The sequence below is a fragment of the Lonchura striata genome, chromosome 9 (genome assembly GCF_050655825.1).
Source record: "Lonchura striata isolate lonStrDom1 chromosome 9, ASM5065582v1, whole genome shotgun sequence".
Lineage (NCBI taxonomy): Eukaryota > Metazoa > Chordata > Aves > Passeriformes > Estrildidae > Lonchura > Lonchura striata.
In genome coordinates, this window is record NC_140711.1 from 31,313,523 (window position 1) to 31,341,356 (window position 27,834).

At 45.6% G+C, this 27,834-nt stretch overlaps 1 protein-coding gene across 6 annotated transcripts; it reads right to left on the reverse strand.

Annotated features, from left to right (window-relative positions):
• Positions 1 to 1,599: 1,599 nt before the first annotated feature.
• Positions 1,600 to 26,012, reverse strand: TSC22D2 (TSC22 domain family member 2). 6 transcript variants are annotated; one of them, XM_077785777.2, is made up of 4 exons: positions 23,746 to 26,011; positions 10,181 to 10,289; positions 3,983 to 4,034; positions 1,600 to 3,230 (listed from the first exon to the last, which is right to left on the reverse strand). In XM_077785777.2, the coding sequence occupies exons 1-3, from the start codon at positions 25,719 to 25,721 to the stop codon at positions 4,005 to 4,007; spliced, it is 2,115 nt and encodes a 704-aa protein (XP_077641903.2). In that variant the 5' UTR covers positions 25,722 to 26,011; the 3' UTR covers positions 1,600 to 3,230; positions 3,983 to 4,004. The 6 variants fall into 6 exon arrangements, with proteins under 6 accessions (XP_077641903.2, XP_021400614.3, XP_021400615.3 ...); XM_021544939.4 differs by having other exon boundaries at positions 10,218 to 10,289; positions 23,746 to 26,010; XM_021544940.4 differs by lacking the exon at positions 10,181 to 10,289 and having other exon boundaries at positions 23,746 to 26,007.
• Positions 26,013 to 27,834: the final 1,822 nt, after the last annotated feature.

A 27,834-nucleotide genomic window follows, 5' to 3' on the forward strand; every position in this document is an offset into this window, starting at 1 on the left:
ACCACGAGCCCGCTCGCAGCCCGTGCTGAAGCACACGCTGCCCTGAACGCAGCAGCCGAATCCTTTCTCTTCACGCCAAAGCCACGGAGCAATGCCGAAGACGCGTGTTAGAGCAGCCGCGTGCGGTCTGGAGAGCCGGCTCCCGCGGGCAGCTCCCCACCGGGCAGAGCCGGCGTGCGGGGCCCCGGCAGGAGCCGGGCCGGGCCGGGCAGCTCCGAGCCGGGCAGCTCCGAGCCGGGCAGCTCCGAGCCGGGCAGCTCCGAGCCGGGCAGCTCCGAGCCGGGCAGCTCCGAGCCGGGCAGCTCCGGGCCGGGCCGGGCAGCTCCGACCGGGCTGGCACAGCGGCCGCCTGCCGCCGGGGCTCTCTGCCATCGGCAGCCGCACATTTCTGACAGCACGGCGGTCCCACTGTGAGAGCTGCCGGTCCCTTTCCTCGGGCAGCCTCTCCAGAAGAGCCCGCAGCATTCCCAGACCCTTTCTGCCAGCTCACAGGCCTCTCACAAGCCAAGCTGCTGTCCAGAGCCGAACACAGCCTATCTGTAAGAGAAAACTAAACACAAACTCCCAAAGCAAACCTGACAGGAGCAGAGCAAAGCAAAGGCTTTCTAACAGGATCAGTTCAATCTTTGTTCCATCTTTTTCAGATTTACTAAAAGCTTCTTGCTTTTGGAGAAAGCGCCTCTGCAGCCCCCCGGTGTGAAGGATGTACCCGTCCCTGCCTCACACCTCACACGCAGGAGAACAGGCATTGGAGCAGGGCTGCTCCCTCTGCTCCCAGCACAAAAACAATAACCACCCGAGTCAGGTGCACAAAGTTGTCTCTGTTCTGTTTCACTCAAAAGTGAACTGACAGGTACAGAGTATCCTCTGAGAAATTTTAATCAACTACTCACCTGAGGGACTCTTCCTCCCAGAAATCCCAATTTATCCCTTTTTTCTTACTTTACCAGCATCATCCTCACTGTACAGCTAGAGTGAACCACTGATCACACTGGAAACACACATAGCTACTGGAATATTTTGCTTTCTAATCTGTGTGCACTAAAGTCTCCCAGCAGTGCTCACAGCACAGGGGTGCAGCAGGCAGAAAGACACCAATCCACACCTAATGGAAAGATCATTTTGGTGCTACCTTAGCAAGAACTTTTTACTAAGCACACAACACGGGGTTGTTTGAACTGTGCTGACCTGATGCTTACCAGGAAGAGATGCTTCTCAGTTTCCAGGACATGGACACTTCTCTGAGATCCGAAGACACCAAAACTTGCAGTTTCCAATGTTTCCTGTTTTACCTGACATGAACCTGAGCAGAGTTAGACCTGCTCAGGGCTCAAGTACTGAAGCAGGCATCCACAGCAGTGGCCTGTGACTGGCAGGCCCAGATGTTTATTTAGAGTTATCAGTGTAAACCCAAAGTCCTAAGGCAGCCACTGACAGCATCAGAAGATGTTTCTCCTAGAAGGGAAGAAACCAGTCTGTTGCATGAAAAGTGGTAACCCTGGCATTGATCTGTTACTGCCTCACTGACACTTTCTCCATTTTGTTCAGAAAAGAGCTACTGAATTTAATTATACTGCAACAACATCTACAGCCAAAGAATTCAACAAAACTGGTTTAATTTCAGAAAATGTGTTAAAATATATATATATTTGTACATCAATTTGACACACTGTATTAGTTTACACAAATGATGGTCTTTTTTGAAACTGTATTTATGAAATGTACATTTTTAATTTAAATACTCAGTATACACTGCATTTAATCTGCATGTTGCATTTATTAAATACATTAAATCTGCAATGTAACAAAACATTTTCTCCATACGAAATTCAAAACACCATTTTAAATGAACAAAAGATGGCTCACTTCATTTATTTGTTTTAACAACTAGTGCCTAGCACACTAGCTTAGCTCCACCAACACCAGCTGTTCTTTCTCTTTATTGACATTGTTCACAGACTAGTACATATTACACTAAGAGTGCTGGATAAAAACATGAGGTACGGAAGTGGTTCAAAGATTACAGGTCATGCAGATCATGCGAGACAGCAAAGAAAGTTGTGAATGAGAAAACACTAAATAAAAATACATAAAGAATGTGCATTATAAAATAAAAAAGAAACCAAAACAACAAAACAAAAAAACCAACAACCAACTCAATTATACAGCTTTGCTTCTTTGGTTACAAAGTAGGTTGAACAATTTCACAGCTTTTTATTCCCACCCAAAAAACCAAACCAAAAACGAAATGTCAAAAAGCAGAGGGATCATGGCCCCCCTTCTCTCTATTAAAAAGTAGAAACAGAAATGAGCAAAGTTTTCTTCATCAAAATAGCCCATCACTTATTTATTATATCACAAGGACTGGTGACTACCTGTACAGATGCACTATGGTCTTCATACTTACACTCTATACAAAATTTACATTCAAGCTGGATCTTTACTACCGTAAATAAATACCAAAGGTCAATTGCCATTAGTGTTAGAAATATGCCAGGATTCTTTGTTCAATTATTGCCTAGACATTGTATCTATTAACGCAATCCCACCTATCATTCTACCCATACAGACATTTATTAAAAAAAATTCAAAAGTTCTGTGACATTGTTCATGTACATTATGAAAATAGCAGCCCTGTAATAAATAAAACAAATAAATGAAACTAACATAGGCAAATGTTACTTATATGAAAAGAACAGTGGCTCTGAAGAGGAATTGCTGCTCCTTAGCAGACAGCAAGGCTCAGCAGCCCAGGAGCAATGGGACCCTCGGAGAGCCACCCAAGCTCTGACAGACTCCCTCCTGAAGCCCCGGCAAGCCAGCGCGGGCCGCAGGGCTCCTCCGCGGCCGCCGGCGTGCAGGAGGAGCGCGGACACCTCCGCCCCGCAGCGCTGCGGCCGCCGCTCGGGCAGCCCCGGGAGGGTGATTGTCTAATACTGAAAAGGCCAAACACACAAGAGAAGCAGGCTGCTCGCTCGGGCTGAGAGCCGGCGGTGGCACGGACAGGCTCACGCGGAGGAGACGTTGGGCTGCGGCGGCTGCGCCTGCGACGTGCTGCTGGGGGCCTGCTGGCTCGACAGCTGGGATAACTGATCGTTGTTGGAAAGGGATTTCAACAGTGCATTTTCTCGTTCAAGTAAAGAGTTTCTTTCAACTAATTCTTTTATTTGTTCCTTCAGGACTTCCACTTCTTCTCTCACTGCATACATCAAATGGCTTTTCACTAGATCCTGCAAAGAACAAGTGGACAGTTACACCATGGCAAAGAACGAGTTTCCTTCACCCCAGCCCCAGAACTGACTGTTACTGCTTTCACTGCAGTAAGCATGGGGAAAAAAGCGCTCATCGCTAACAATTTATGAATAAATCAGCCTTTAAGCACAAACAACCCAGCCCTTATGTGAAGTGGGTCCGATATGAAAAGCTCTGTCTCCAGCACTCCAGTCATTCCAGTTACATGGAAGCCAAGGAGAAGAATGATGCTCCAGCTCCTCAGAAGGAAAGCACCAGCTCTGATGCTGTGACCTGGGGGTATGGGTCTGTGGTACACAGGCCCAGTCACTGAGGTGTGTGAGGACCAAATCAACAAGAAAGCTTTTACATCATCATAAGCAAAAATTCACCTGAGCAGTGTGTTAAGGATGGCATACCTGACCCTTCAGAAAAACTAGTAACAAACTTGGCTAGAGTAACAGACTGAAATATGCACTCTATTTTCAGCAGTCCTTCAAGTTCAATCACCTTGTTCACAGCAATTTGTAAGAAAATTAACTGAAAAACATTTCTGGGCCAACAGTAAAAGCAGTAATGGTTTGTGGTCATTCACAGATGACACAGAATATCCTTTTTTCAATTGATGCTTTCAGTCTGACCTACCTGGAGAATTATCACAGCCTCACAGAAACACAATACAGCAGGGAACTTATGTTCAGTGATGAACCACATAAATCCTATTAGAAATAACAACTTTTATTTTACTTACCATTGCCTGTTCTATTTTGTTGTCAATGGCAACAACACTTGCACCAGATGCACTGTAAATACAAGGAGAAAACTCTGTGAGTGTTATTGGATCACTCAGGTAAATCCCGCAGGACTCCTGGATCATACTGTCACTGGAAGGCTGAGGCTTTGAGTCACAAATCCAGTATACACTCATACGGGGGTGTCCCACGTCCCTCCCACCCCTCACCCTACCCAGCTGCCCAGTAGAGTTGTGACTCACAAGAAACACTGCTCCCTCAGTTTATACCTTCTCATACTGGGCTTATGACACCCATAACCATAAAAATGCATTAGAATAAACACTAAATCAACTGCTTTGATTCCTGGCCTCATTTACCAGTTTCTTCACTGAGGAAAACAAGAATTCATGGGATATTAATCAGATTCTTACCAGTAGCATTATGTCTTCCAAACTGTTTTTATAAAGCAATGAAGAAAAAAAATCCAGTTTTAATACTTGTCCTCTGGACTCACTTGAGTCCACCTCCCAGGTAAGGAGCTCCTGGCCCAGCACTGCCTCTGCAGCCTGTAGCACAGAGGGCAAGATACGACCAGAGCTCTGAACCTGCGGCCAATTCCTGACTCCCAGAGCATTCTCCCTGGATCTTGTCTGACAGCTGACAAACACAGCCGCGGGTCACAGCTAGGGCCAGGCTGGTTCCACAGACACACTGGTGCAGGACGTCCACCAGCACACCTCAGTCCACTGTGAGGATGCTATTTACTGTGCCAACAGGATCCCAGACTGCCTCTCAGAATCCTGTGTGACGGAAATCCAGCCCAATCCAGCCCTTAATAGCCAGGGTCCATTTCCAAGTCACGCCACAGGCACACAGCTCTGCAGCCAGGATTTCGGCAGTCTGGGGGCATCCTGCTCTTCCACAGGCTCTGGTTTCTCCGTTCAGAGAGGAGCTGTGGCTCTCCCCAGCGCACAGGGGCTGCAGCCCGCAGCAGCCAGCTCCCCTCCCTCCACATCAGCCTCCCACCCTGGGGCTCAGGGGTCCCATTTTCCACCCAGTCCCGGCCTGACACACACAGCTCCTGGGCTCTGGCAGCCCCAGCAGTGAGAGCTGCTGATAACACTCCCAGCCACGGACACGGCTATCAGCAGGGTGCAGACACGTTTAGGAGAGTTAACATGGAGAAAATGCAAGGGCTGCAGTCATGCTGGAAACTCGCCTCTCTGGAATTGCACAACTCAACAAAATCAAGTGTTAAGAAAAAAATCACTCAAGGATTTTTACAAAGAGTGTGGCAATGTGCTCAGCAGTACTAGTCACAGATGTGAAACACAGCTCAGCTCCTGAAGAGTGACACTGGTCAGAGAAGTTAATTTTAAGGGCTCCCACAGAACCTCAGTACTGGAACTGGGCTTTTACAAGCAGAGGACATCAGGTTTGCCAGCTGGGGGAGTAACAGCCTCTATTTCTACTGAACCAATCTTGAAACCAAAACCAAAACTGCTGAATACCCATTTCAGAAGAAAATGGTTCCAATCTCTGTCTTCTAAGCCTCTTTCAAACCCTATCTGTGGTAAACATCCTCAGAATAAAAGCTATTTATAACTCATGCCAAGGGAAGTATGCCTTTCCATTTTTGAATTAACATGCATTAGACTCATCTGACACTGTCAGAAGTGTCTGTGTTCACAAACCACAAAATCCCCAAGATTCCATGTCCCCTCACAGCCCTTCATGGACACCACTCTACAGGTGAGATGAGGTAGCTCTGAAGAGGTAACAAGAGGACAATTAAAGCAAACAGCACACTTAGCAGTGGGATCTACTACCCCATCTCTGCACCACTATCATACAACTTCTGTCAATACCCATATAGTCAAACTTGAGATTGGAACTTTGTTCTTCTATCCCTGTTTCAGCTACTTTGTAGTGTGATTATCTAAAACAACAAACCCCACTACATGACTCCAAGTAAAAGTATTCAAGCAGTTCCATGGGGAAGACAGGCAGCCTTCCCTCAGCCTCCCAAAGAGCTGTAGCTGTGTGGCGTACTGCAGAGGCACCTTTCCTCTCCTGTGTGTGCCTTGTGCTCTGCGCTCCCCTCTGCCTGCTGGGTGGGTGTAGGAGCTGTCCCTCCCTGCAGTGTAACTGCAGCAAGCCAGAGAAACCCTGCTTTACCACACAGCCCAGACTTGGCCTGACACCAGCAGTGCTGAAAGCTCCAAGAAGCTTTACACACTACTCTGTCATGTTCTCGCTGCCCTCATCCCCAGAGCAGCTGTGCTAAGACTGAGATGCTGAGCCTGGATTCCAGCCCTGCTCCCTATACACATCCTGGGACCCTCCCAACTTCAGCAGGCAAAGGCTGGCACCACACAGACCCCTACTCACCCACCTACCCAGGAGAAGCTCCACATTGACACAGGGTGCCCTAGTTTGCCATCAGGATAAACCAGCTGACTATACTTCATGTCACTTTCTAAAAGCAGATGAGAATTAGATGTTATGGCAGCACAATTCCCACATGATTTTGTTCTTTATTCTCTGACAGTGCTCCCAACACCAAGCAGCTCCTGTGGGACATTCATGAGCAGAGCCCTCCAGTGAGATCTGCTTTCATGGGAAACTCCAAATGTGCTGCCAAATCTTAAAATTTTGGGTTACTCTCAAATCTGAAACTCTTGACATCAAATTCTATGTTGCATAAAAATATTTTATCCCATGGTTGCAGAAAGACATCTACGAATACAATCTAGTCTTTATGAAAAGGCCAGGAAGAAACCCAAAGTATCTCTTAAACAAGTTTTTTTTGATGACTGAATGGAGAGAGAGTGTGACACATTCTGTGAGTACACCATCCACTGTAGAGCAAATGCCTCAACTTGCAAATCCTGGAATTAGAAGAGGAAAGACACCACTTAGCTCTTGTAAAAAAAGACCAATTACTGATTGCTCCAAGAGTCACAGAAATCTGACAATTATTGTCAAAACTGCAAAAAATCCACATTACGTACCACAGAGCAGATGAAGGGGTTCATTAGGCATGTAATATTTGTTTTTAACAGCAAATCCCCCATCCCACACTGAGCTTCTGCAGCCCACAAAGTATCAAAGAGATACACTGAACAGGGCACAATTCTTTTTGATTTGGACCTCCCAGTTAAGGTCATGTCAATGAAGGCTCTACCAAAAAAATAATATATTGGTACACCAAGTTCACACTGAAGCCCACAAGGTACATGACAAGATCTACAGTCAGCAAAAACATCAAAGATGCCCCAAGCACAGTGTCATTCCCAGAGATGGATGGTAAACCCAATGTTTTCCTACCTTAAACACCAGGTAGACAAAAGCCCATTTTGTCAGAGAAATCCTCATTTTGATGGTTTAAAAAAATCTCAGTGGCTTTTGCTTTACCTATTAAATTGTCTTTATCTCAACTGACACATTCTTCCACTTTTCCCCTTCTGGGAGCCAGGGGAGCTGAGCAAGTGGCTGCATGAGGCTAACTGCCAGCATGAGTTTGAGGTAAGGACAGGTTTGACTGGGATGTTCTAGACAGAATGGGTAGCTGTTCCTTCTGTGCAGCTATTGCCTGGAAACTCCTGTGCTTGCTATGGGCTTGCTTGCCTGAGTCTCTTAGAGCCCCTTGCTTGCTAGTGGCCACTCTTTGCTCTCACTGCTGCCACACTGCTCTTATCGCTTCACTGCTGAGCCTGGAACACTTGATAACAGCCACTAAGTACCATGTGCCTGGGCTGGAGGGTGCCCAGGGCAGTGCTGCCACACTGGGCAGGCTGGAGCTCCAGCCCTGTGCTCATTTATTCTTTCCCCTCATTGTTTACTCATTTATGAGCTACTGGTTGAGCTATTCAGTCTATCCAGAGAAAACTTTTCTATTCTTGAAAGAGTTAAGGTCTATTTAATTAGCCTCCAACCCATAGACATATTTTATAGTGATAGCATCCCAAGCAATCCAATCACCTATCCAGCCTGGAAAGAGGATCTGTGTGAGTACTGCAGACTTCCATTATTTTTCTTTGTCAAAGCCATGTGAGAATGTGTGACAACCTGAAGCAGTGAATTTACCACATCAGGAATTCCCACACGCAGTTTATGAGTTAATTTATATTGTGAAGGTTTAATGTTTCACACATAAATGCAATGGAAACATACTTTAAATTCAAGACTACCAATAGTGTCTGTGCTTTAGGCAGACCCACCAAAAGCTGGTATGGCACCTTTACTGTGCAAAGACAACCCAGGCCCAAAAAGCAATCACCCAAACTCATGTGAATATGCCAAGAAGCCACTATTCCCCTTCTTAAATCACAGCAGTTGAAAAGACCAACACACAAGGCTTGTGCCTTCAGCAACACCTATCAAGCACTGTGCATGAAAACATCTCTGCTCATGCATCAATAACAACCAGTATCTCCCTAACGCTTACTGGTTTCAGTGTCACCAGCACTCTTTCTGCCACTAGAGCTGACAAAAAGAAGCCCCACACCATGCTCTTGTTATAGCCCCGTCCTGCCCAGCTCCCACCACCAGCTGCCCTGCTCACTGATGGCCCTGGCATCCCTCCACCAGCTCCTCCTGGAAGTTTATAGCTGACAGCTTCTCCGTTTCACTCATCCAGTGAAGGAAAGCTGCCTAATGTGACCTTAAAATCCAGTAACTGGGGTATAAAAATGCAAAACCTGCAAAATCCTGTCAAAGACTTTAGAATTTGAATGGATTCTAAGTTTAAAACATGCATCAATCCTGATGAATTGCATTTTGTGTTCTCACAAACGCTTGTTTTTACCACAAAGAGTTCACTGGCAAAGATGCAAGGTTATTTTAAAGGCAACCATTTACATTCTTCTACCTGAATTTAATGTTCTAAATTCCACATTTCCAGTGCTTGCTTCAGGCATTGTACATAAATGTCAGATTTGTGAAGCCTCCATCTTAATAATTCATTATTTGATTTTAGGGTTTTTTGAATTAGCTCTCTCACCTTAAAACCTATTTTGAGGCACAAAAATAGAGAAACAGCTGAAGGCTAGACCACTAAGTGACCTTTTGATCTACAAACCAAATGTGTATTCTAAGCCCTGAAGTTTGTTCCAGTGAAATAACAAAGTCCTTGAAACCTAAATACCAACTCTGTTCCATAAATACAGGGAAGTGGCATCATCCAAAGCTTAAAGCAAAAACAAATTCATCCAACTTACTGCTGAAAAAGGAAGATATGCTTTGAAACTGAGCTTAATGCCAGCACCCCAGCAATACAAAATAATTTTTTAAAAAGGAGCAGAACACTTAGCATTACTTATAATCTTCATCATTGTGCAATATACAAACTGTTGCCAAGCAAATTTTAAAGGATTCAGTTGAGCTGTGCAAGTTGAGAAGCCTTTCAAGTCAAATACAGCCAGGACAGTGACGAAATGGTTATCAATACTTCAACAGCCAAACAAAATTTACATTCTACACAGCTTGTTAAGCAGAAGTTTTGACAAGCCAGAGCAGCACAAGGCATTAAATCACATCATCACAATGACTTTGACTTAATGCTGACAAAAAAAAAAAAATCCCTCAAAATCATTAAAGCACAGGAGAGAAACAGTTTGCAGGTACTGATGAATTAGTAATGCACCTCTTTCAAGTCCTATCCATGCCAGATAAGACTGTTGCACTTCACTACAGTTTGTCACCATGAGTTCAATGCTAACTTTGGAGATTTACTTTGTCCTTGTCACAGTTCACCTATGTTCCCCATCCAGCTTTACTTAAGCACCATGAAAGTAAGCCAGAAAGGGTTTTTTCCTGGTTTAAAGACATACATATCTTAACTTTGCCAAAATTGTGTTTAAGCATAATATTTTCACAATGTGTTTTCTGATACAGGACTCAATGGCAAAAAGTTTCCTCTTGTGGAAAAGGAAACTATAAATATTTTGGCAAAGGTCACCAAGGAGCTGACTAGCATTAAACTCTGAGCTTACACATCATGTATGATACATGCATAATGGAAGGAGGAAGAAAAAAAGTCATGTCGTATTTTAGAGTATAGTTCCATGTTTCAGAACAAACACTACACTTCCATGACTGCTTTCACCTCTTCAAACTGCAGAAGCCCAATATGGAATTCTGAACACAAGCAGCAGTTGTGTGCAAACAAAAACAATGAGAAACTTGCATAGAGCAAAGCAGTTCATGCATACCTCAGCATGTATGCATTCCATACTCAAGCATCCATACCTATCCCAGGTGGTCTTTGACTCGTGTAACTTGTTGAAATGGAACGCTTGGTAGAAAGCAGTTGACGGATTCCTATGAGATCCAAGAATCAGACAGAGACATTGAAAACGGGTACGTAATAAAAATACCAACTCTCTTAATTCAACCTGCATTACAAAGCAAATTAGCTGTACGGACAGGTTAAACTAATGCTTGAAAGGCCCTACTGTTTCAATGGGTTTGCATTAAGGACACATGGATCCAAAACAAAATAGTAATTCTCCAGCCTATGGATTTTCAGGCTATATCAGGCTGCTCCTGTACAAAGATGAGACTGTAAGGCCAACAGTGAGACATCTCCTGTCCTGCTGGCAACACTGTATAGTTTAGCTGATCACCACCCTAATGCCAAACATACCTAAACCCAAGAGACACCTTTCCCATTTTTGGTATACAGACTACCTCTGTACACAGTACCCAGTGTTTCCATCCTACTTAACCCCCTGCTTTATACTCAAAACAGATGATTCCTCCAAGAGGACCTGGAAGTCAGAGCTCAATATACCACATTCAAACTACAACAGATCAAGTTACAACTGAAAAAGAGATCCAGCTAGAAATTAAAAATGGAATGTCAATTACCTTTGTAAGCATCTCTCAGTCACCTTCCCCATTCCCCTTCCGGAGGTGCAACAGGGCAAGGGCTGAGGAGGCCCTTGGCCCTGCACCCACCAGAGCACTCTCACAGCCACAAGCCCGGAGCACAGCACCCTTGCTGAAACACTGTGGCCACATTCCAGTGCCAGAGCCCCGAGGCAGCCTGACCCTTCAGCCTCAGCCACACCACGGCAACTGCACTGCCAGTGCCATTAGAAAATTCTACTTCTCCAAAGCCTCATCTGAAGGTTTGTTGTAAACCAGATACTGGACGAAGCACACAGTTCTCTGCTGGCAGTGGCTGCAGCTGCGTTGTACTGAAGCTTAGAAACTCCCTTCCTCAAACTGCTCATCCTCATATGGGCAGAGCCACACCAGCCCTAGAGACCGATGCAACAGCCTTGCTGAAAGATCTTCAGAAATGCAAGCATGAGCTCAAAGTCCTTTTAGAATCAGTTTTAAAATTAGAAGTTTATATCACATTGGAAGCACAGGTATCAATCCCTTCTCTAAGTTTATGGCAGGAGTATTTCTAAAAACAACTGTCTTCAAGTCACTTAACTATTTAAACTGAAGTACAATTACTGCATAAGAAAAATCACATAAAATAAAACAAAAACATCACAGAAGCAGTACCATAACAAAATACTATCAAAAGTAATTTGATTCTCATGGCAGTTGTATACCAAAAATCTTGGAAGGATAGTGGTACTTGTGTATCAGCAACAATCAGGAAGTGTCTGAGTTTAAAGTGTCTGTCACTCCTTTTCTCACCTTCAGCACTGTACCCTTCAAAAAAAAAAAATCCATGCGAGTCTGGAATTCAGCTTAAAACCTGTTACAGAAGTTGCTTGATCGAAACTGATAAACACCATCCTCCTATGTTGGTAAGATCCACATTTTCCTAAGAAGCACTGCACCCAACAAATAATTACAGGAAGAGCAACACAATAGCTAAAGGACATTTGTGTAATAGGACTTCACATGTGGAGAACAATTGGCATCTGCAGATCAAGAGAGCACTCCTTTGCTGAAAGCAAGGCCCAGGCCTGGGCTCTTCTTTCTAATGCAGCTGTCAGGAGCATGTACAGTCCCTTCCTTGGAATGAGGCTGTAAATAGAAAGTCATTTAACTTCCAAGATAAATATACTTGTAGCATATAAAGCTGTGTTACTACTGTTAGGTATAAAAAGTGGTTTATAACCTAACAGCATGTATTCCATATAGTCTATTTTTATACTGATACCCTCTATACTTTGTATTTTTGTAATGTTCTTAAGCAAGCATCTGAAAATATATGGAAAAATTTTCCTTATTAGATTCTCATTAGTAACCCCTTCTGTTGAAATTGCTTTTGCATTGCTGTAGACAAGTAAGAGAATATTTTCTACTCCACAGCTATATATTTTAAAAATAATTAATGGGGATATGTGTACCTAAACAGGAAAAGCAAATCCACAGAGGCATCATGAATGATGCCTCACATGCAGATCTGAACTAATATGACTGAGTTTCAGACTGCTGAGGCATCTAGTTTAACCATAGGAAACAGTGAAAAGTTAGGGAACGACTAAAATGCCTTTCTGTTTGCAGAAACAACTGAGAAAACAGTTTACAGGAGCAATAAAACCTAGCCTGCTGCTGCTGTGCCACAGCTGGAGCCCCACAAGTCCTCCTGACACTGCCCTAAGTGATGGCAGGGACAGTCTGGAGCAGAAAAGCAGACTGCCAGGTCTGAGGTCAGGACTCGGTCCCAGTCCCTGGCAGATTGATACAGAGGAACCGAGAGCCACACAGGACAGAAATGTCCCAGAGAAATAGCAACCACCTTCCAGAGAAGGTACTCCAGAACTTCTCTTCATCCATCTCTGGTGAGAGAGACCAGGTATTCCCAAGGGTACACGGACTGAATTTCATTCCCAGCTTAGTACACTTAAACATTCAAAGTGTATCTCAAGTGGCCAAAAATGCCTCTATGTCTCTCTAAACAAGTCCTACAACACATACTGCATTTATGTCCTTTAAAAGCTCATGAATGCAAATATTCACAACTCACTCCCCGCTCTTGTTTATAAGAACAGATTTCATGCAGCAAAAAATTTGATCCAAATTTAAAGAAGGAGAACTTACTCAGTTCTCTATTCGAATGCCCAGGACATGAAGCTGTCCCTTTAAAAGCCCAAGTCTCATGTCACAGGTGGAAGTGTATCCTCCCACTGCCATTTATCAGGACAATATGCCAAATACAAACTTCATCCTTGGAGGCTCTGTTGGCTAGAAACCATGCCTGCAAAAGCTGGCAAATCATCAAGGATAGAGATAAATGCCTTTTAGTTCAAGTAATGATACAGGCTTTGGACTGGGTATCAGCCCGACACACAGGGGCTGCTGCACAGATGCCTTTTCACCAGCTACTTCCTTTGAAAGAAATAGTAATATCATTGTTCATGAACATATTTCAATCTTCAAGCTACTGACCAACCTCAGCAATTGAGGGCAACAACAAGAACACATGTAAAATAGCACTTTTTTCCCCCCAAATAAAAAATTAATACCACCTCAGATAATTCTCTCTCAACTTCACTGAATTATTTTCTTCAGGTTTGAGAACAGGAATGATGCCAAACACCCAAAAGGCCTAACCACCTATCTTTGAAGAGCATGAGAACAGGTCAGACAATCCATGCTCTAAGGAAAACCAAAGAAGAACAGAAGCACATATTCACTACCCAGACAGCAGCAAGCACACATGGGTTACCTTTACAGATGCTCACTGCAGCCATAATTCCTTCTGAGAACCATTAACAGGCATCATATAGAAAGCCACAGGAGATGTGGCCATGTCATAAAATGAGTTGAGCTTTTAATACCATCCAGCATGACACTTTTGTTGGTAACAGCTCGGCTCATAAAAAGCAAACCCACCATTGGCAACTACTCTGTACATGTGGCTCTCCAAGGGCTCAGTGGAAGGATCATTCCTCAGGGCTCTCCCAAGGCCTCCTCCGAGGGTGTCATGGGATGCTTTAATCCATTACTTGGGCAGTGCAGTACAGACTATCTCTATACCTGCAGAAGATCTGCAAGTACTCTGGACAGCAGGAATAGAATTCAGGAAAATCCTGCCCAATTGGAGCAATGGTCTGAAATAAAAAGGGTGCAATTCAATAAGCATAAGGGGGAACCAATAAGCTCTGGTATCAATAATTAGCTGCACAAGTACAAAACATGCATAGCTGACTGCAACTCCACTGAAAAGAATCTAAACAGAATTTTAAAAATACAAGTCTTGCAAGGGTATCAAACCTCTACACAAAACATAGAGAGAGTAACTGAAGTGTTGCTTTATTTATGCCTGAGTCCTTAGCTTACTTTCATGGTTTGGACACTAGCTCTCCAAAAGAATTTATGTCTACTTATTCTCATAACCTTGATCCTAGAAGTAAGGTCATTAATCATGCAGTAATACATCAGTAGGATGGGGAAGTCAATAGCAATCTTCCAGTTCCCATCCTGTGCACAGGATACAGGAGTTAAGCATTTTGTCCCAAAAAAGTATTCTTCGGTCATATTTATCAAAGGAAGCACAGTAGTGGAACTTTGTGCATCTGTGTTACTGCTCCAGAGCCAGAACTGAACCAAGCACTTGGATGAAGAAGTGATTCAAAGATACCTTGAAGAAGGAATCAGTAAACAAACATAGTCAGCCTTTTCTATCAGAAAATTACTACTGAATTACTACTACATCAGAATTACTACTGAATAGGTAAGAGACCCAACAGTAAGGTAAGCATGCACTCTGAGCTCAAGAGAACCGTCACCATACATGGATGTGTTTGTGCACTAAAGGACAACAAATTTATCCCTCCTTAGTGCCTGAAGTTTATAAAAGACTGGATGTACTTTTAGCCAGAAGTATTTCAAACCTAAGGTAGTTTTCAGTTCTGTGTCTCAGTGCTCCCCCAAAAAGCCTGTTTACTGGGGTACTATGACCTGCAATGAGCAGTGATTACAGCTGCTCTCAAAATTACAGCACTTGGCAGGGTTCATCTGAGATCTGGATGAGAGATTTGATGATCACTTGGTCACAGTTTATCAAGAAACTCGCAGCATACTTTATGGCATTTTGAGATATTTACACTAGTAACAGAATTCCTTCTCTATTCTTTTCAAAAGATGTTTCACTTTATTTTTAGCACCTTCTATTTAAAGCAGCTGCAACTCTGAATTAGCTTCCTTTCATAAGGCTCAATCTCCAGAACAGTAACTGGAGCACAAAGCTTTGCAGGAGAAAACTGACAGGGACTAAATGTGGGCGAGTCAATGCAAAATTAAGGAAAATAACATTTCAAGCTCTGAAGTGATGTTTAATTGTATATTCTGTTCACGCAGTTCCTTAAAGCCATTATATTTGCTATATACACCCTAGAAGACCAGCAAGAATTCAAAGCTTTAACACTCAGTTTCAGGCTCGTTTTAGCAAGACAAGAGGAATGGCTGGCTCAATGACCAACCCACATGACAGCTTTTGGGACAGTGGCTCCCAAACACCACAATGGATTAAAAGGGGTTTCATAGGTTACTACAAAACAAAAATATTGTAACAGCATAGAGAAAGCACACTGCAGGGAACTGATCTTCACTGGATAAACCAAAAGCAGTAGCCCATAGTTCTTCACCTTGCTCTCAAAAGAAGATTTTGGCAAATAACTTCCTGCAGGGACCAGAAGTCTCTAAGGAGAATGAAATGCAGACAACTGACTCAAATACACAGAGTATGAAGTCTGGCAGAGGTGTGTCACTGATCACTTGCCTGCTTTGTTGAAACATTGGCATCAACCTTCCACTGCTCTGGGTGGGCTTGAGTATTTAAAAACACTAGCAATATTTTCCAACCTCTACTAAGGCTACCACTTGTTTTATGTAATTATGAGATTTTAATAAATAATCAAAAAATAATACATGTTTCATTATTACCTGTTCTGGGTTATAACCATATACTAATTCTGAAGGAGATTTGCTGAAGAGTTTAAATAGTGAATTCCAGTATGACTATTTAATACTGATCACAAAAAGAACACAACAATCTTCTAAGTATCTTCTTATTCCAGATTTCAACAGCTGCAGCTCAAAACTCTGGAGTCCAGTTCTCTTGGGCCCCACAGATTGGTCCCCAAGGCTCAGGAGTGCTGCACACAACTATAATCATAGCAGCTTTATGGTTTCCAGATCCAGTGATGACCCTTTCCATCCTCACGCTGCCTTCCCACCTTCCTGAAGCCAGGCTCGGTGCACTCCTGTCCCAGCCAGGCACCCAACGCTCTCCTGCTCCTCCTGTCCCAGCACTGCCTCGTAATTAACACAGCATCTGCTAATAAAGCACAGCTCTTCTGTGAAGGCTGTCTGTCAGGCTGAACTTCAATTACATCATCTTACAAACTGTGTGAGGAATAATCTGAGAGCTTCTGTTCTTAAATCAAAATATGTAACAAGTGTATGATTTTTTTGTACTAATGATTTGTCTTCTCACTGGATATAATCAACCTTCAGTTCTTAGAGGGAGGATACAGAACAAACAAAGTAGTTCACAGGATGCACAGCCTGGCAAAAAAAAATCTACAGCAGATCACATTTTCAGAGAGAAACTTATAGATTACAAGCTGGTAACAGCAATGCAGAAAGTCTGCCTGATCTAGTCAGTGATTCTTGCCTCTATCAAGTAGCTTTCAAGAAAAGCCATAGAACAACTCACCACTATTATCCACATTTGAATGAACTGAGACAAGTTAAAAAACAAAACAAAAAAAAAATCCAAAAAAGCCCCAAAGTCTTATTGTAAATAACACCCATGGTCTCAACAAACACCCTGAACTCCACTTCACATGGACTGGAGCCCTTCAGCATCTACTGATATCTGCCAAAGAACATCACTATGCCATCATACTCTCCTGAAAATTATCCCATTGAAGAGAGCAAGTTCTGAGTGTTCGTACCCAGATACGCTGGTATAAAGGAGGGGGTAAAATAATAAATTCAGCATTTCTGAAATAAAAAGATCCACATTTGCTAGTATTGCATTAGAGATCTAAAAATCTGCAAAACCCCTCAAAAGTACTGACTGTTATACAAAGGGCTGGTAAAGAAAAGGCATGTATGAATATGTTATTGAAGATGATCAGGCTCCTGCTGCTTGTGATGCCCGCAAAACCCAGTTTTCTCAAACACAATGATGAAGGGAAAGCTGCCTGTGATTTCTGATGAAAATGGCCCTGCATAGTGAAACAGGGCTTGAATACTCATTATCAAATAAAACTGCACTAAAATTAGATTTTTTTTTTCTCCCACTAAGTTGCAGTGACAACACTTTCAGCTATTTCAATCATCTATAAATACAAACGGCTCCTGTTTTTTTGACAACAAAATATTTCAGTATCTGTTGGTGGGGGAAGAATGAGTGACAAAACAGCTTTAAGCAGACTCAGACAAATCCCACCTGTCCTACTAATGTGATAATGGTCAGGAATGCATGTATGAGCAAATGTTTCAAATTACACACTTGGCTTTAAAAAAGGATATTAGCTCCTAGGCCATGTATGGCATGGTTTTTTACACAGTATATTATAAATCTGTCTGCCTTCCCACACCATTTACAAAGTCTCAACAGTTTCAGGCCAGCCTGTGCTGTCAGTGAGTGCCCATCACTTGGTTTACAGATAAAGTATTTTTAAAAATGCATTTGTTGGGTCGGTCAAGAACACCCACCAAAGAGTGTTCTACATAGGAGACATTCCCAGGTGCTCTCATCCCCACCCCTACAAAAACAGGGGTAACTCAAGGAAGAAGCAAGCAGGGCTTTTTAACCCTCATTTCTGACCACCCCATCCTCCACTGGATATTAAATCTGCTTGACATGGATGCAAAAGCTTCACTGAAAGCAGTATCTCATCTCCTATCCAATCTACTCTCCTGCCCTGCAAGCTCACACACCTGGCACACTCCTCCCCTCCCAGACAAACTCTGCTCTCCCTGCAGAGGGGGTGAATGCTCTCCTGAGCTGCACAGGGCAAAGTCCAGCAGCTGGAGGGAGGAGATCCTTCCCCTCAGCACTGCTGGGCCACACCTGCAGGGCTGTGCCCAGACCCCCACTCCAGTTTAGCACCTTTAGTGTGTACCATACAAACCCGGCAGCTGTCAGTGCGACTGACAGCTGACACCTCTCCAGGGCACTAATTCACGTTTCTACCTTCTTTCTGCACAGACAAAAGCACTCAAGCAGGCTGTCACAATCCAAATGCATCCTTTGTAGCTTCAAAGGGAGAACAGATAAACACACTCTTGGACTAATTTTGCTTTGCTTGACAAAGAAAATTAAGACAAGCATATAGCTGTCCTTCATGTGGCCAAGTAATTCACCTGCCCTGCCTGAGTGAAAATAGACTATCCCATAAGGCAAAGATTTCCTGGCACTTAATACACACTCATATTTATGAGGTGTGAAGTTTAAAGTACAACCTTACTCTGCACTTCAAGTGACCTTTTATGTCTAGAGAATCTTCTCAGAAGACAGTGGCTTTAGCAGTTACCATAAATACTTCTATCTTTATACTTTGTCAAATATAGGAATAAAAGCAGACACCTGTGCCTGACAATCTAGATTTACTAAACAGAACCATCCAGAGGTACTTTAGCAGGAGTAATCTCACAGAAGTTTCTTAAGGAATCACTGCTGACACATAAAGCACAAACAAGGTTTGTACTTCTCCTGAGCAACAGAAACTGCTAACTGTCAGTTTTTAAGCAGGAAAGAATTAAAATACAGCCTCAATGTGCAACAGGCTTATAACTCAAATATCCAGTACAGTAAGAGGGAGCAACTCCTCTTTACTATAGTGTCACCTGAAGTCACAAAAATTATCAGCAGCTCCTGTAAAAATGCAGCCTCAGAGAACTTTTGGGCCTTCTGGTGTCTGAGAGCAGTTTGGTAGTCCTGCCTTTTCAAAACATCCAAATACTTCAATATTCAGCTTTTAACAAGAAGTTTAAAATAGCTTCCATAAAACATGCTGTTATTTCTGTCATACACACAGCACTCAGAAATCAGCTATGGAACATCTTCTATAGGAGATAAGGAAAAAACTAACCCCCAGCAGCTGAGCAGAATGTTCAGGAGTCTGAGGTACAGGGAACCTGTCCTGTCAGGGCTGGTCACTACAGTCTTTGAAACAATCTAAACAGTATCGCTGTGAATTTCTTTCAACTACTTCCCCCATTTCCTCTTTTTAATAAGTCTCTCATCTGAAACACTTGCACCTCATTAATTTTAAGAATATACTGACTCCTCCTTAACAAAGTCATTTGAATGTTTAAACTGGGAAGCAGTACTGTCAAACAAGTAACCAGTTTTGTTTAGCTATCTTGCACCACTCCAAAATTGACTGCACAGCACAACAGGCTTTCTACCACGCAGAAACCCATGCAGTGCTGCATTTACCTTTGGTAATTTTTGATATAGAAAGTACAGCAAGCAGTGAACACAAGCAACTGGAGTTTCTTTGCATTAACCACCGTTTCTGCCACGAGCTGGAGAGGCCACCCCAGAAGTCCCTGCTCAGTTTTCGAACCGTCCGTCAAACCGAAGGCTCTCCAGGCTCTGGAGCATGTCTGTCCAAGCTTCATTCCCACCTGCTTCCACACACATTCAAACGCAGGCCTTCAGCAGGAGAGCTGAGAACAAGTCTGCAGCTGTAGGAGAGCTCAAACATCTACAAAGTTTATGGGCAAGGGGAAGAAAGGGATAAGACTGAGAACTAATGCAATTCAAGTATCATGTACTGGAAAGTACTTGCAATAAAACTTACTTTTTTCTTTAGGAGCACAATAAAATATTCATCTAGGGCAATACTTAGGTGACCCCATGCCCAGTTTTGTCCTCATATGATGAGCATGGTCTCAACAGCACAGCTCTCCCAGCAGTTAGTGCTCCATACAAATACGTGCTTTAGCTGATCCTGCAGCCATGCTGCAGAGAGCCCTGCACAATCGGGTTCTCAACAGCTCAGCTGCCATAGCTGACAGCTCACAATTGCAGCCATTCATTAGTGTTCCTGGAATACAGCCGGAACAGTTCAAGCCAGTCAGTTATCTCTGGAAAATGATCTGTACTCTGCTCCTTTTCCAACAGCCCTAGTAATATTTTGCCCCAAAAGTCTGCCAAGTATGTAGGAGGTTTGAACAAGCTTTCTCAGTAACATTCTTTTAACAGAAGCCACATATTTCTTTTCCCCCAAGAGCCAAAATAAAGTTATTAAGCCAGATGAAATATTCTGCTTGTCAATTACGAATTTGTGTATACATGGGCATAAGGGTAAGCAGAGAACCTGACACACACTGATACCAAAATCCTCTCAGGTGCTCTAACTGCCCTCTCTTCAAAATAATTAGTATTAGTGCTGAAGTCCAACAAAAGAAGAGTCAGAGCAATTTTGAGATCTAGTTCTAATGATGTTTTTACACAATTATTTTTCAGGCTCCCTGTCTGAAGTAGCAATAACCACATCTTTCTCAGTACCAGTCCTAGTTCCTCCATCCTTTAATACTGCTACAGCTTATTTTATTTGCAGCCACATTTAAAGAGGAAAATGTGTTATGCTGTAAATATTCCATAACTTTCACACAACAATTTTTTCTTTTTAAGAGCTTAGCAATTTGGACTCATCAACTGAAATACTGGCTTTGCTCTTCAAGGAAGGTGTGACACACCAAAGGCTTTATTGCTTTCATTCTTTTGGACTACCTATCTACCCTTTCTTGCCCCCCAGACAAGATTTTCCAATTAATTGATTCTTCACTATTCATCAGGTCAATGCAAGAAACCACAGGTTTTTATAGACTACTGTCAAAGTGTACTGGGCTATGGGAACAGGAAATTAAAAGTCTTTGGGCAATGGCTTGGAAGAAAGCAATCTACAAACATAGTTCTCTTTATTTATCATGGTAGATCACCTCCACCCCTAATAACCTTAGATGTTGTTTGATTTAAAACAGCAGACTAAGATAGGAGTAGTAAACAAAAAAAAAAAATCAGAAATATATGAACTGACTTTTTGCATCGTATTTACTGTATTACCTACATGCTGCTTTCAAAGAATTTCCATCTTAACTATTTTACCTTTAAAACAGTTCCTCTTCATATTCAGAATGGTGACTTTCCAGGTAAATCCAAGGTATTGAGAGTTATACACTACTCCTTGATGAGTCACTGTTTTAGAAGATGACTACAGGAGAATAATCTACACAAGTCTGTAAAGCTTCAAGTATGTGCAAATACTGAAGTATAACTGAAGGTGCCAGAAGAACAGTAGATACCTGCCTCCGCACAGAACCCCCTTTCTGGGACTGTTACACACTAATACCATGAAAGACAAAGAGAAAAATGCTTTCCATAGATTTATAGTTTCTATGACCACCAAGTAACCTCTCTGAACTGACCTGTGCACTAACTTCCTGGACCTGCCAGCACAAACCATGACTCATGATGTATCAGCTCCCTTTATGTTTTAATAGCTTTATCAGTGTCAACCTCCAGCCTATTAATGACACTTGAAGGTCTTCATTAACTATTTCACCACCAACTCCAATAGATAGAGCAGCTGGGCAAAGCCCATGGGAGTGGCAGGGCCATTTAAATGGCTGGAAAGAGGAAAAAAGAGTAGAACAGCAGACAAAACAGGAAACAGTTTTACAATAAAGCCTTCTCAGAGAGTAAAGCAAATTAAAACCAAGAGGTAAAAGAGCCTTAACAAGCTGCTAGGTTTTCATTCACACCTTTCTCTATCTGAAGTGAGTGGAAGTTAGGCTACTGTTTGAGGGGAGCAAAGAATAAACTTTGATCTACTGTCTCTGTATCTATCTCTCTCCTACGTTATCTGTGAGGTCTAGGTCCGATTAAGGTGAGCTTTCATGGCTTAGCAGAATCACCTTCCCAGCTGGGAAAGACTCTCACACCACACGTGAGCTCTGGCTTTCTGACAAGGCAGAACACGGCGCAGTTTTATCACGCAGTGCAGAAGCTGACAAACGACACATAGGCACTCCTTCACTGATAACCACACATTCGTTTCTCTACTGAACACCACAGCACGGCCTGCCAAACAGAGCACACTGCATTCAGAGCCCATTTCCATTTCTTACTCATAGTTCTCATGGCAAAGTGTCTGAAAGAGTCTCTTTAGACATGAACATGCAAAGCACTGCTGCAAGGTGGCAAGTTCAAGGACTAAACTAGAAAATTAACTTTAAAAATCAGTGTTCTGGTGAGAGCACCAAGAACTGACCCACTGGAGTGCCACACAAAGTTAGATGCCCCTAATTTGAATAAGCAGGATAAGTTTTCCTCTATATAAAAGTTATTAACTTGTCACAGATAATAATGTTCATTACCACAATTTATATTAAGTATTAGAAGCTATGGAAAACAAATGCAAAATGCATTTCCTTCTTTTTGATTCCTGAATCAACAGAATGATTAAACACCAGACAAATCATCTCCTCAAAAAACACTGAGCTAGGAAAAGAACCCCCCAGCTTGAAATCAAACCTTATTTACACAAGTCAGTTTGTCACCCAGATTAGCAATCATCTTAAGGCAGGCAAACTGTGAGTAAATTTTAAACTTTTAGTCAGTCCTTTACTACTTTAATCAAAACCAGCACAGGTTCCCAAACCATGGCTTTTCCTTGCAGAAAAGCACAGCAGTTACCTTCTCAGACACAGCGTCAGCCGAAGCACCAGCGAGCACAGGCCTGCATTAAACCTGCAGCCTGAACTCTCCAAACATCCACTTCGAGGTGCTCTCTCCATCCACTGCACCCCAGCTCCACTGAAACATGCTCAAAGCAACACTGACTGTATTGTCTTAATGTCTGCTACTGTCTCAAGGTGAGGGAAGACTTACAGAGAAATTCACCACAAGACCGGCTCATAATGGCCTAATGCCTGTTTTTAAAAACAAATAACACATATGTATTCCCTTCCTCCAAACAGCAGCAATTCTGACAGTAAATGTTGGAACTTAAATTCAGCGCTCAAACACTGCTTGACTCTTCTTTCCCTCAAAGAAGTCAATCAAGTGGTTTGGCCTCCAGAGCAGTCTGACACTTCCATGGGAACAGCAGCCACACACCCACTCCCTCTCTCAGGCCCTCTTAGGAGTCTGCCCACACCACACCCCTCTGTCACAAGTCATAGTTCCAAATTACTTTCCAATTAAAAAAAACCTCACTCTAAGGTTGTACTGCCCACCGTGTCCTCATCTTTACCCAAGTAGTGTCTGTTTTCTCAATACAAAGGACCACTTTCTGCAGAGCTTTCCCTGAACACAGACTTGCACACAAATCCAAGTGCAAGTACTCTCCTTACTGACACTATAAACTGGTAACTGCATAGCAGGGTAAAAATCAAGAATCTGGGTTAAAAGCCCTGAGATAGCACCACACAGATTTAACACTGCAATACAGTGTCATTTTAACCCATCTGTCACTGAACTGCTTTATAATGCATTCAGAAAAAAGGAGAGAACAGCCCTCCTCACACCTTGAGCCACTGGCAACAGAAAGACAGCTTTCAGTCTTCTGGTTTTTAAGAGGTAACACTATTCGTGCCTTAACAGCCTTAAGGATACTTTGTACCCCATTTTGTGAGAATCGAATTCACACCCTGCCTAAATACTTTGCTATAGTTTGCACTCTTAAAATAAAAACATAGTCCAGGTGAACGTCAGCATGACTTTCTGAAAATACAAACTTACAAGAAAATCTTGGCAATAACTAGAAAGTTAACATTTTCCCCCCTAAAAAAACAGGGTTTTTTAATGGCATTATAAAATATTTCATACCTGTCTTCATCACCATCAACAGGAATGGATATGCCAAAAACAGAGCTGGCAAGACTGTTCATTGGAGTACTTGCAGGTAACTGAAGAGGATTTGCTAGAGTGTCTGGAATGGGAGGCTTCACAAGAGGTTTATTTTCAGCTATAAGAGAAAGTGGTGGCTGAGGTAGGGGTTCTGATTTTCTTCTAGTATCATCAATCTGGCCTGCTAAGGACTGGGCCTGGGTCTGGAACTGTCCGAGGCTCGCCTGAGGCAGACTGGCGGGTGTGCTGGGCGCACCTTGCATCATCGAGTGTCCGACGTGCTGGGACTGGACTGCACCAGTGCTTCTGCTGACAGGAGGGTGGCTCGTCAGCTGGGACTGCACCAGCGTAACGGGGACGTTTGGCATCGTAGCAGAAGCGGTGGTGGACGCACTAGGCACACTTGTACCAGGCACAACCGCAGGCACACTCTGAACTCCAGGGACCACAGCATGGGGAGCACCGGGCATTCCCGATACTTGACCGCTTCCCCCGACTGGATGCTGAGTCACAGATTTCTGTTGCACAACCCCCGTGTGCCCGAGGCCTGGCTGCACCACGCCTCCCGGCTGAGGGAGGGCAGGCTGACTCGCCTGTGCCTGGCTCTGTAACAAGCCCGATCCCTGTCCGACCGCTTCGCTGGGCTGCGCCGACACCCCCATCACCGACGCTCCCACAGGTGAGGGGTTCTGACCCGTCACCTGCCCCACGGGAAGGCTGGAGGCCACAGTACTTGGAGCAGAGCTTGTAGTAGCCTGCTGAATAGCTCCTTGAGACTGCATAATTGTCATGTGCTGCATGTATTCAGCCTGCCCAGGAGGCTGTGTCGGCAGTAGATGCACTGGTGGAATCTGGGACTGAGAATAAGCAAATTGTTGAGGCTGAGTCACTGGTATGTTTGCCTGCTGCACCTGCTGCTGGGCCACAGGAATGCTTGGCTGTCCAACTGTCACATTTGGAGGTGCCATGCCTTTCCCGTTGGGTCCAGCCTGTGAAACACCCTGTGGATTTACCTGTGGCTGTGGTTGCTGCGGCACTATCATTTGCTGACTTGCTCCCGAAGCCCCAGAAAACACAGGCTGAGCAGCACTCTGAGGCACGGCCCCACCTACGGGCTGTTGCGGCTGCTGCTGTTGCCCAATGACAAAATTAGGTTGCTGTAGAGAGGACTGGTTCATTTTCTCTGTCTGAAGCAGCTGTGACACAGCAGCCAGGGAGCTGTCAGCTATAGAATCGGGGCCATGGGCTGACGCTGGCACAGCTGAGATCACAACAGAACCTCCCGTGGCACCGAGGCCGCTGTCCCTCTCTTGAGCAGCCTGTTCGAAGGTGCTGCTGTGCCTAATGCAATCTCCAGTCCTGCCCAGAACACCACCACCATCTGTGTCCCGGTCATAGTACTCCATACACGTCCATCGGCCTCGCCTGTAGGGCTCCCCAGTACCGTGGTCCAGCTTGATCACCCTGAAGCGTGAGCTGCACGCAGCAGCCGCCGTTTGAGACATGGCCCCGGGGGCAGTGGGTGCAGAAGGCCCTGAGGAGGATGGGGCAGCCTGAGCACTGCTACCTCCCCCCACAGCAGTGCCAGGGGCAGCAGCTGGTAGGGGCACAGCCGAACTTTTGGGCACAGCCCCCCCGTTGGGGCCTGCAGCCACCCCAGCAGCAGCCACAGCCAGCTGCCCGTCCAAAAGGAGATTGGGAGAGACGCTGCTGGGAGTTTCGGCCTCGCCCACGTTGTTGAGAGTCTCTTCGGAGGAGCTCCGCTCGCAGACGTCCTCAGGGCCGTAGTCGGTGGCTCGGGAAACATCAAAGATTTCGGAAGACACGTCCTCAGTGCGAGACTCATCCGGGTCATCCAGGCTCTCGGTGTCCTCAGTAATGCTGCTGGCCACCTGCGCCGTGGTCACGCTGGTGATCTGGAAGCAGCTCTTCTTCTTGGCCGGCATCTTGGACATGTTTCCTCCGCAGGAAGGGGCTCGGCCGGCCGTGGCGAGGCGAGCGGGGTGCCGAGGCGGGCTGTCACGGCGTGCCGGCCGGGCCCCCGGCGCTACGATACATCCTCCGGCGGCTTCCTGCGGCGGGCGGGGGGCGGCGGGGCTCCTCCTCTTCCTCCCTCTCCGCAGCCCTCTTCCCGCGGCCGGGCCTCCCTCTGCTCCCTGCCGCCGCTGCGAGCGCCCCGCAGCAGCGGGCCCGCGGCCCGCCCCGCGCGAGGGGCCCCGCGCTGGCCGGGCGAGGCCCGGGCGGCCCCGTGTCCCCCCCCGCTGGCTCCGCGCTCTACCTGGAGACCAGCGCCAGGCGCATCCTGCTCGCAACCGGCCCGCGGGCTCGCCCCACGGGCAAAGCCCCGCCGCGGGCGGGGTGCCGGCGCCGCGGCGGCCCGGGGAGCGGCGCTGAGCGGCCGCGGGCGGGCGGGCGGAGCCGCTGCGCTGCGCCGGCCCCGGAGCTGCCGGAGCGCGGTAGGGCCGCAGCTCCTCTCGCCCAAGATGGGGCTCAACTTGTGCGCTGCACCCTGGGAGCGACGTGCCACGCCCCCCGCGGCTTACGTCACGGCCCGGCGCAAAGCGGCGCAACGCGGCGCGGGGGTGGCGGGGGAGCGCGGACTGCGGGGGACGGTTGGGATATGGCGGCGCGCGCTGAGTTCCCCCCTCTCCCCGGGGGTTGGTCGCGCCCGGCCGCGCGCAGCCCCGGCCGGCGGCGGGTGCGCGGCGGCGCCGGCGAGCGCGAGAGAGCGCCCTCGTCGGGCGGGGCCGGGCAGCGCTTGGCCGGGCGGACCGCTGGGGCCGGGCTGTGCCCCGCGCCCGCCCCGCCGCCCAGCCCACAGCGCCGCCGCCACGGCCAGGCCTTCCCGGGGCGCTCCGGGGATGGGCACTCCCGCCCTCCTGCGCAGTTCCAATCCCTGACCGCTCTTTCCGTGGGGAAATTCCTGCTGGTTCCACCCTGAGCCTGCCCTGGCCCACCCTGAGGCCGTTCCCTCTCCTGCTGTCCGTGCTCCCTGGGGCACAGCCCGACCTCCCGGCTGTCCCCTCCTGGCAGGAGCTGTGCAGAGCCACAAGGTCCCCCCTGATCCCCCTTTTCTCCAGGCTGAGCCCCTTCCCAGCTCCCTCAGCCCCTCCTGGGGCTCCAAACCCTTCCCAGCTCCCTCAGCCCCTCCTGGGGCTCCAAACCCTTCCCAGCTCCCTCAGCCCCTCCTGGGTCTCCATTCCCTTCCCAGCTCCGTCCCCTGGACACACTCCAGCCCTTCCAGGTCCTTCCATAGCCGAGGGTGCAGAGTTGGGCCGTGGAGGTGCCAGCACAGGGGACAGTCCCTGCCGGACCCTCCTGATGCCAGCAGTGCAGTGAGCAATGAGCCAGTGTGACATCTACTGTGGCCTAGCAAAGAAGAAAGGGAAATTAATAAAAGGTAAAATAGTTAAAAGATAAGGAACAAGAGTGAATAAGGTGAACTGATTCACTAACAAACCAGAAAGGTTTCTGAAATGTCAAGTATGGAAATTGCTACAGTCCACAACCAGGTTAGCCAAGATCCACATAGTAAACCACACAATGGCCTTGTCAGTGTTACACTGATAATATTTTTAGGACGTTGAACTAGTGCTGAACAATATTCCAGTACGTTGGTCACAAATATACTAATATTTTTATTAAGTGTCAAGCATGTACATATTCCTTTTTCTCCTTCAAGAAAAACACTGGCCACAGTTAGTTAAAAGGAGTTCCCACGAGCCTTCTGTTTGCGCCAGTGCTGGGGGGCCCTCCTGGTGTCAATGTGCCTGGTCTATAAGACCTGGACAGGACAGATGGAGCAGGCAGGGGAAGGGCAGCAGGCTGCCTCTCAGTGCTGCTGTGTCACCTGACAGAGGTTTGACTCATTTCCCCCGCTCTGTCACCTTCACCATTACACACTTCACTAGGAGGATCCCCGTACAGGTTTCAGTGGCAGTGAGACCCTTAGTGGCTTTCCTCGTAGTTCTCCTGTTCTCACTGCAGGTGATTTTACATCTTTTACATATTTTACATATTTTGCCATTTAAAGATCATGCACCAGTCATGTGACAGAAGTATCTCTCA

Coding starts and splice junctions, on each gene's coding strand:
- TSC22D2 (XM_021544939.4), bottom strand. CDS start 25,721: ATGTCCAAGATGCCGGCCAAGAAGAAGAGCTGCTTCCAGATCACCAGC. Junction 10,290..23,745: donor GTTGATGGTGATGAAGACAG/GTATGAAATATT, acceptor TGGATCTCATAG/GAATCCGTCAACTGCTTTCT. Junction 4,035..10,217: donor TCAAAGACCACCTGGGATAG/GTATGGATGCTT, acceptor TTGTATTTACAG/TGCATCTGGTGCAAGTGTTG.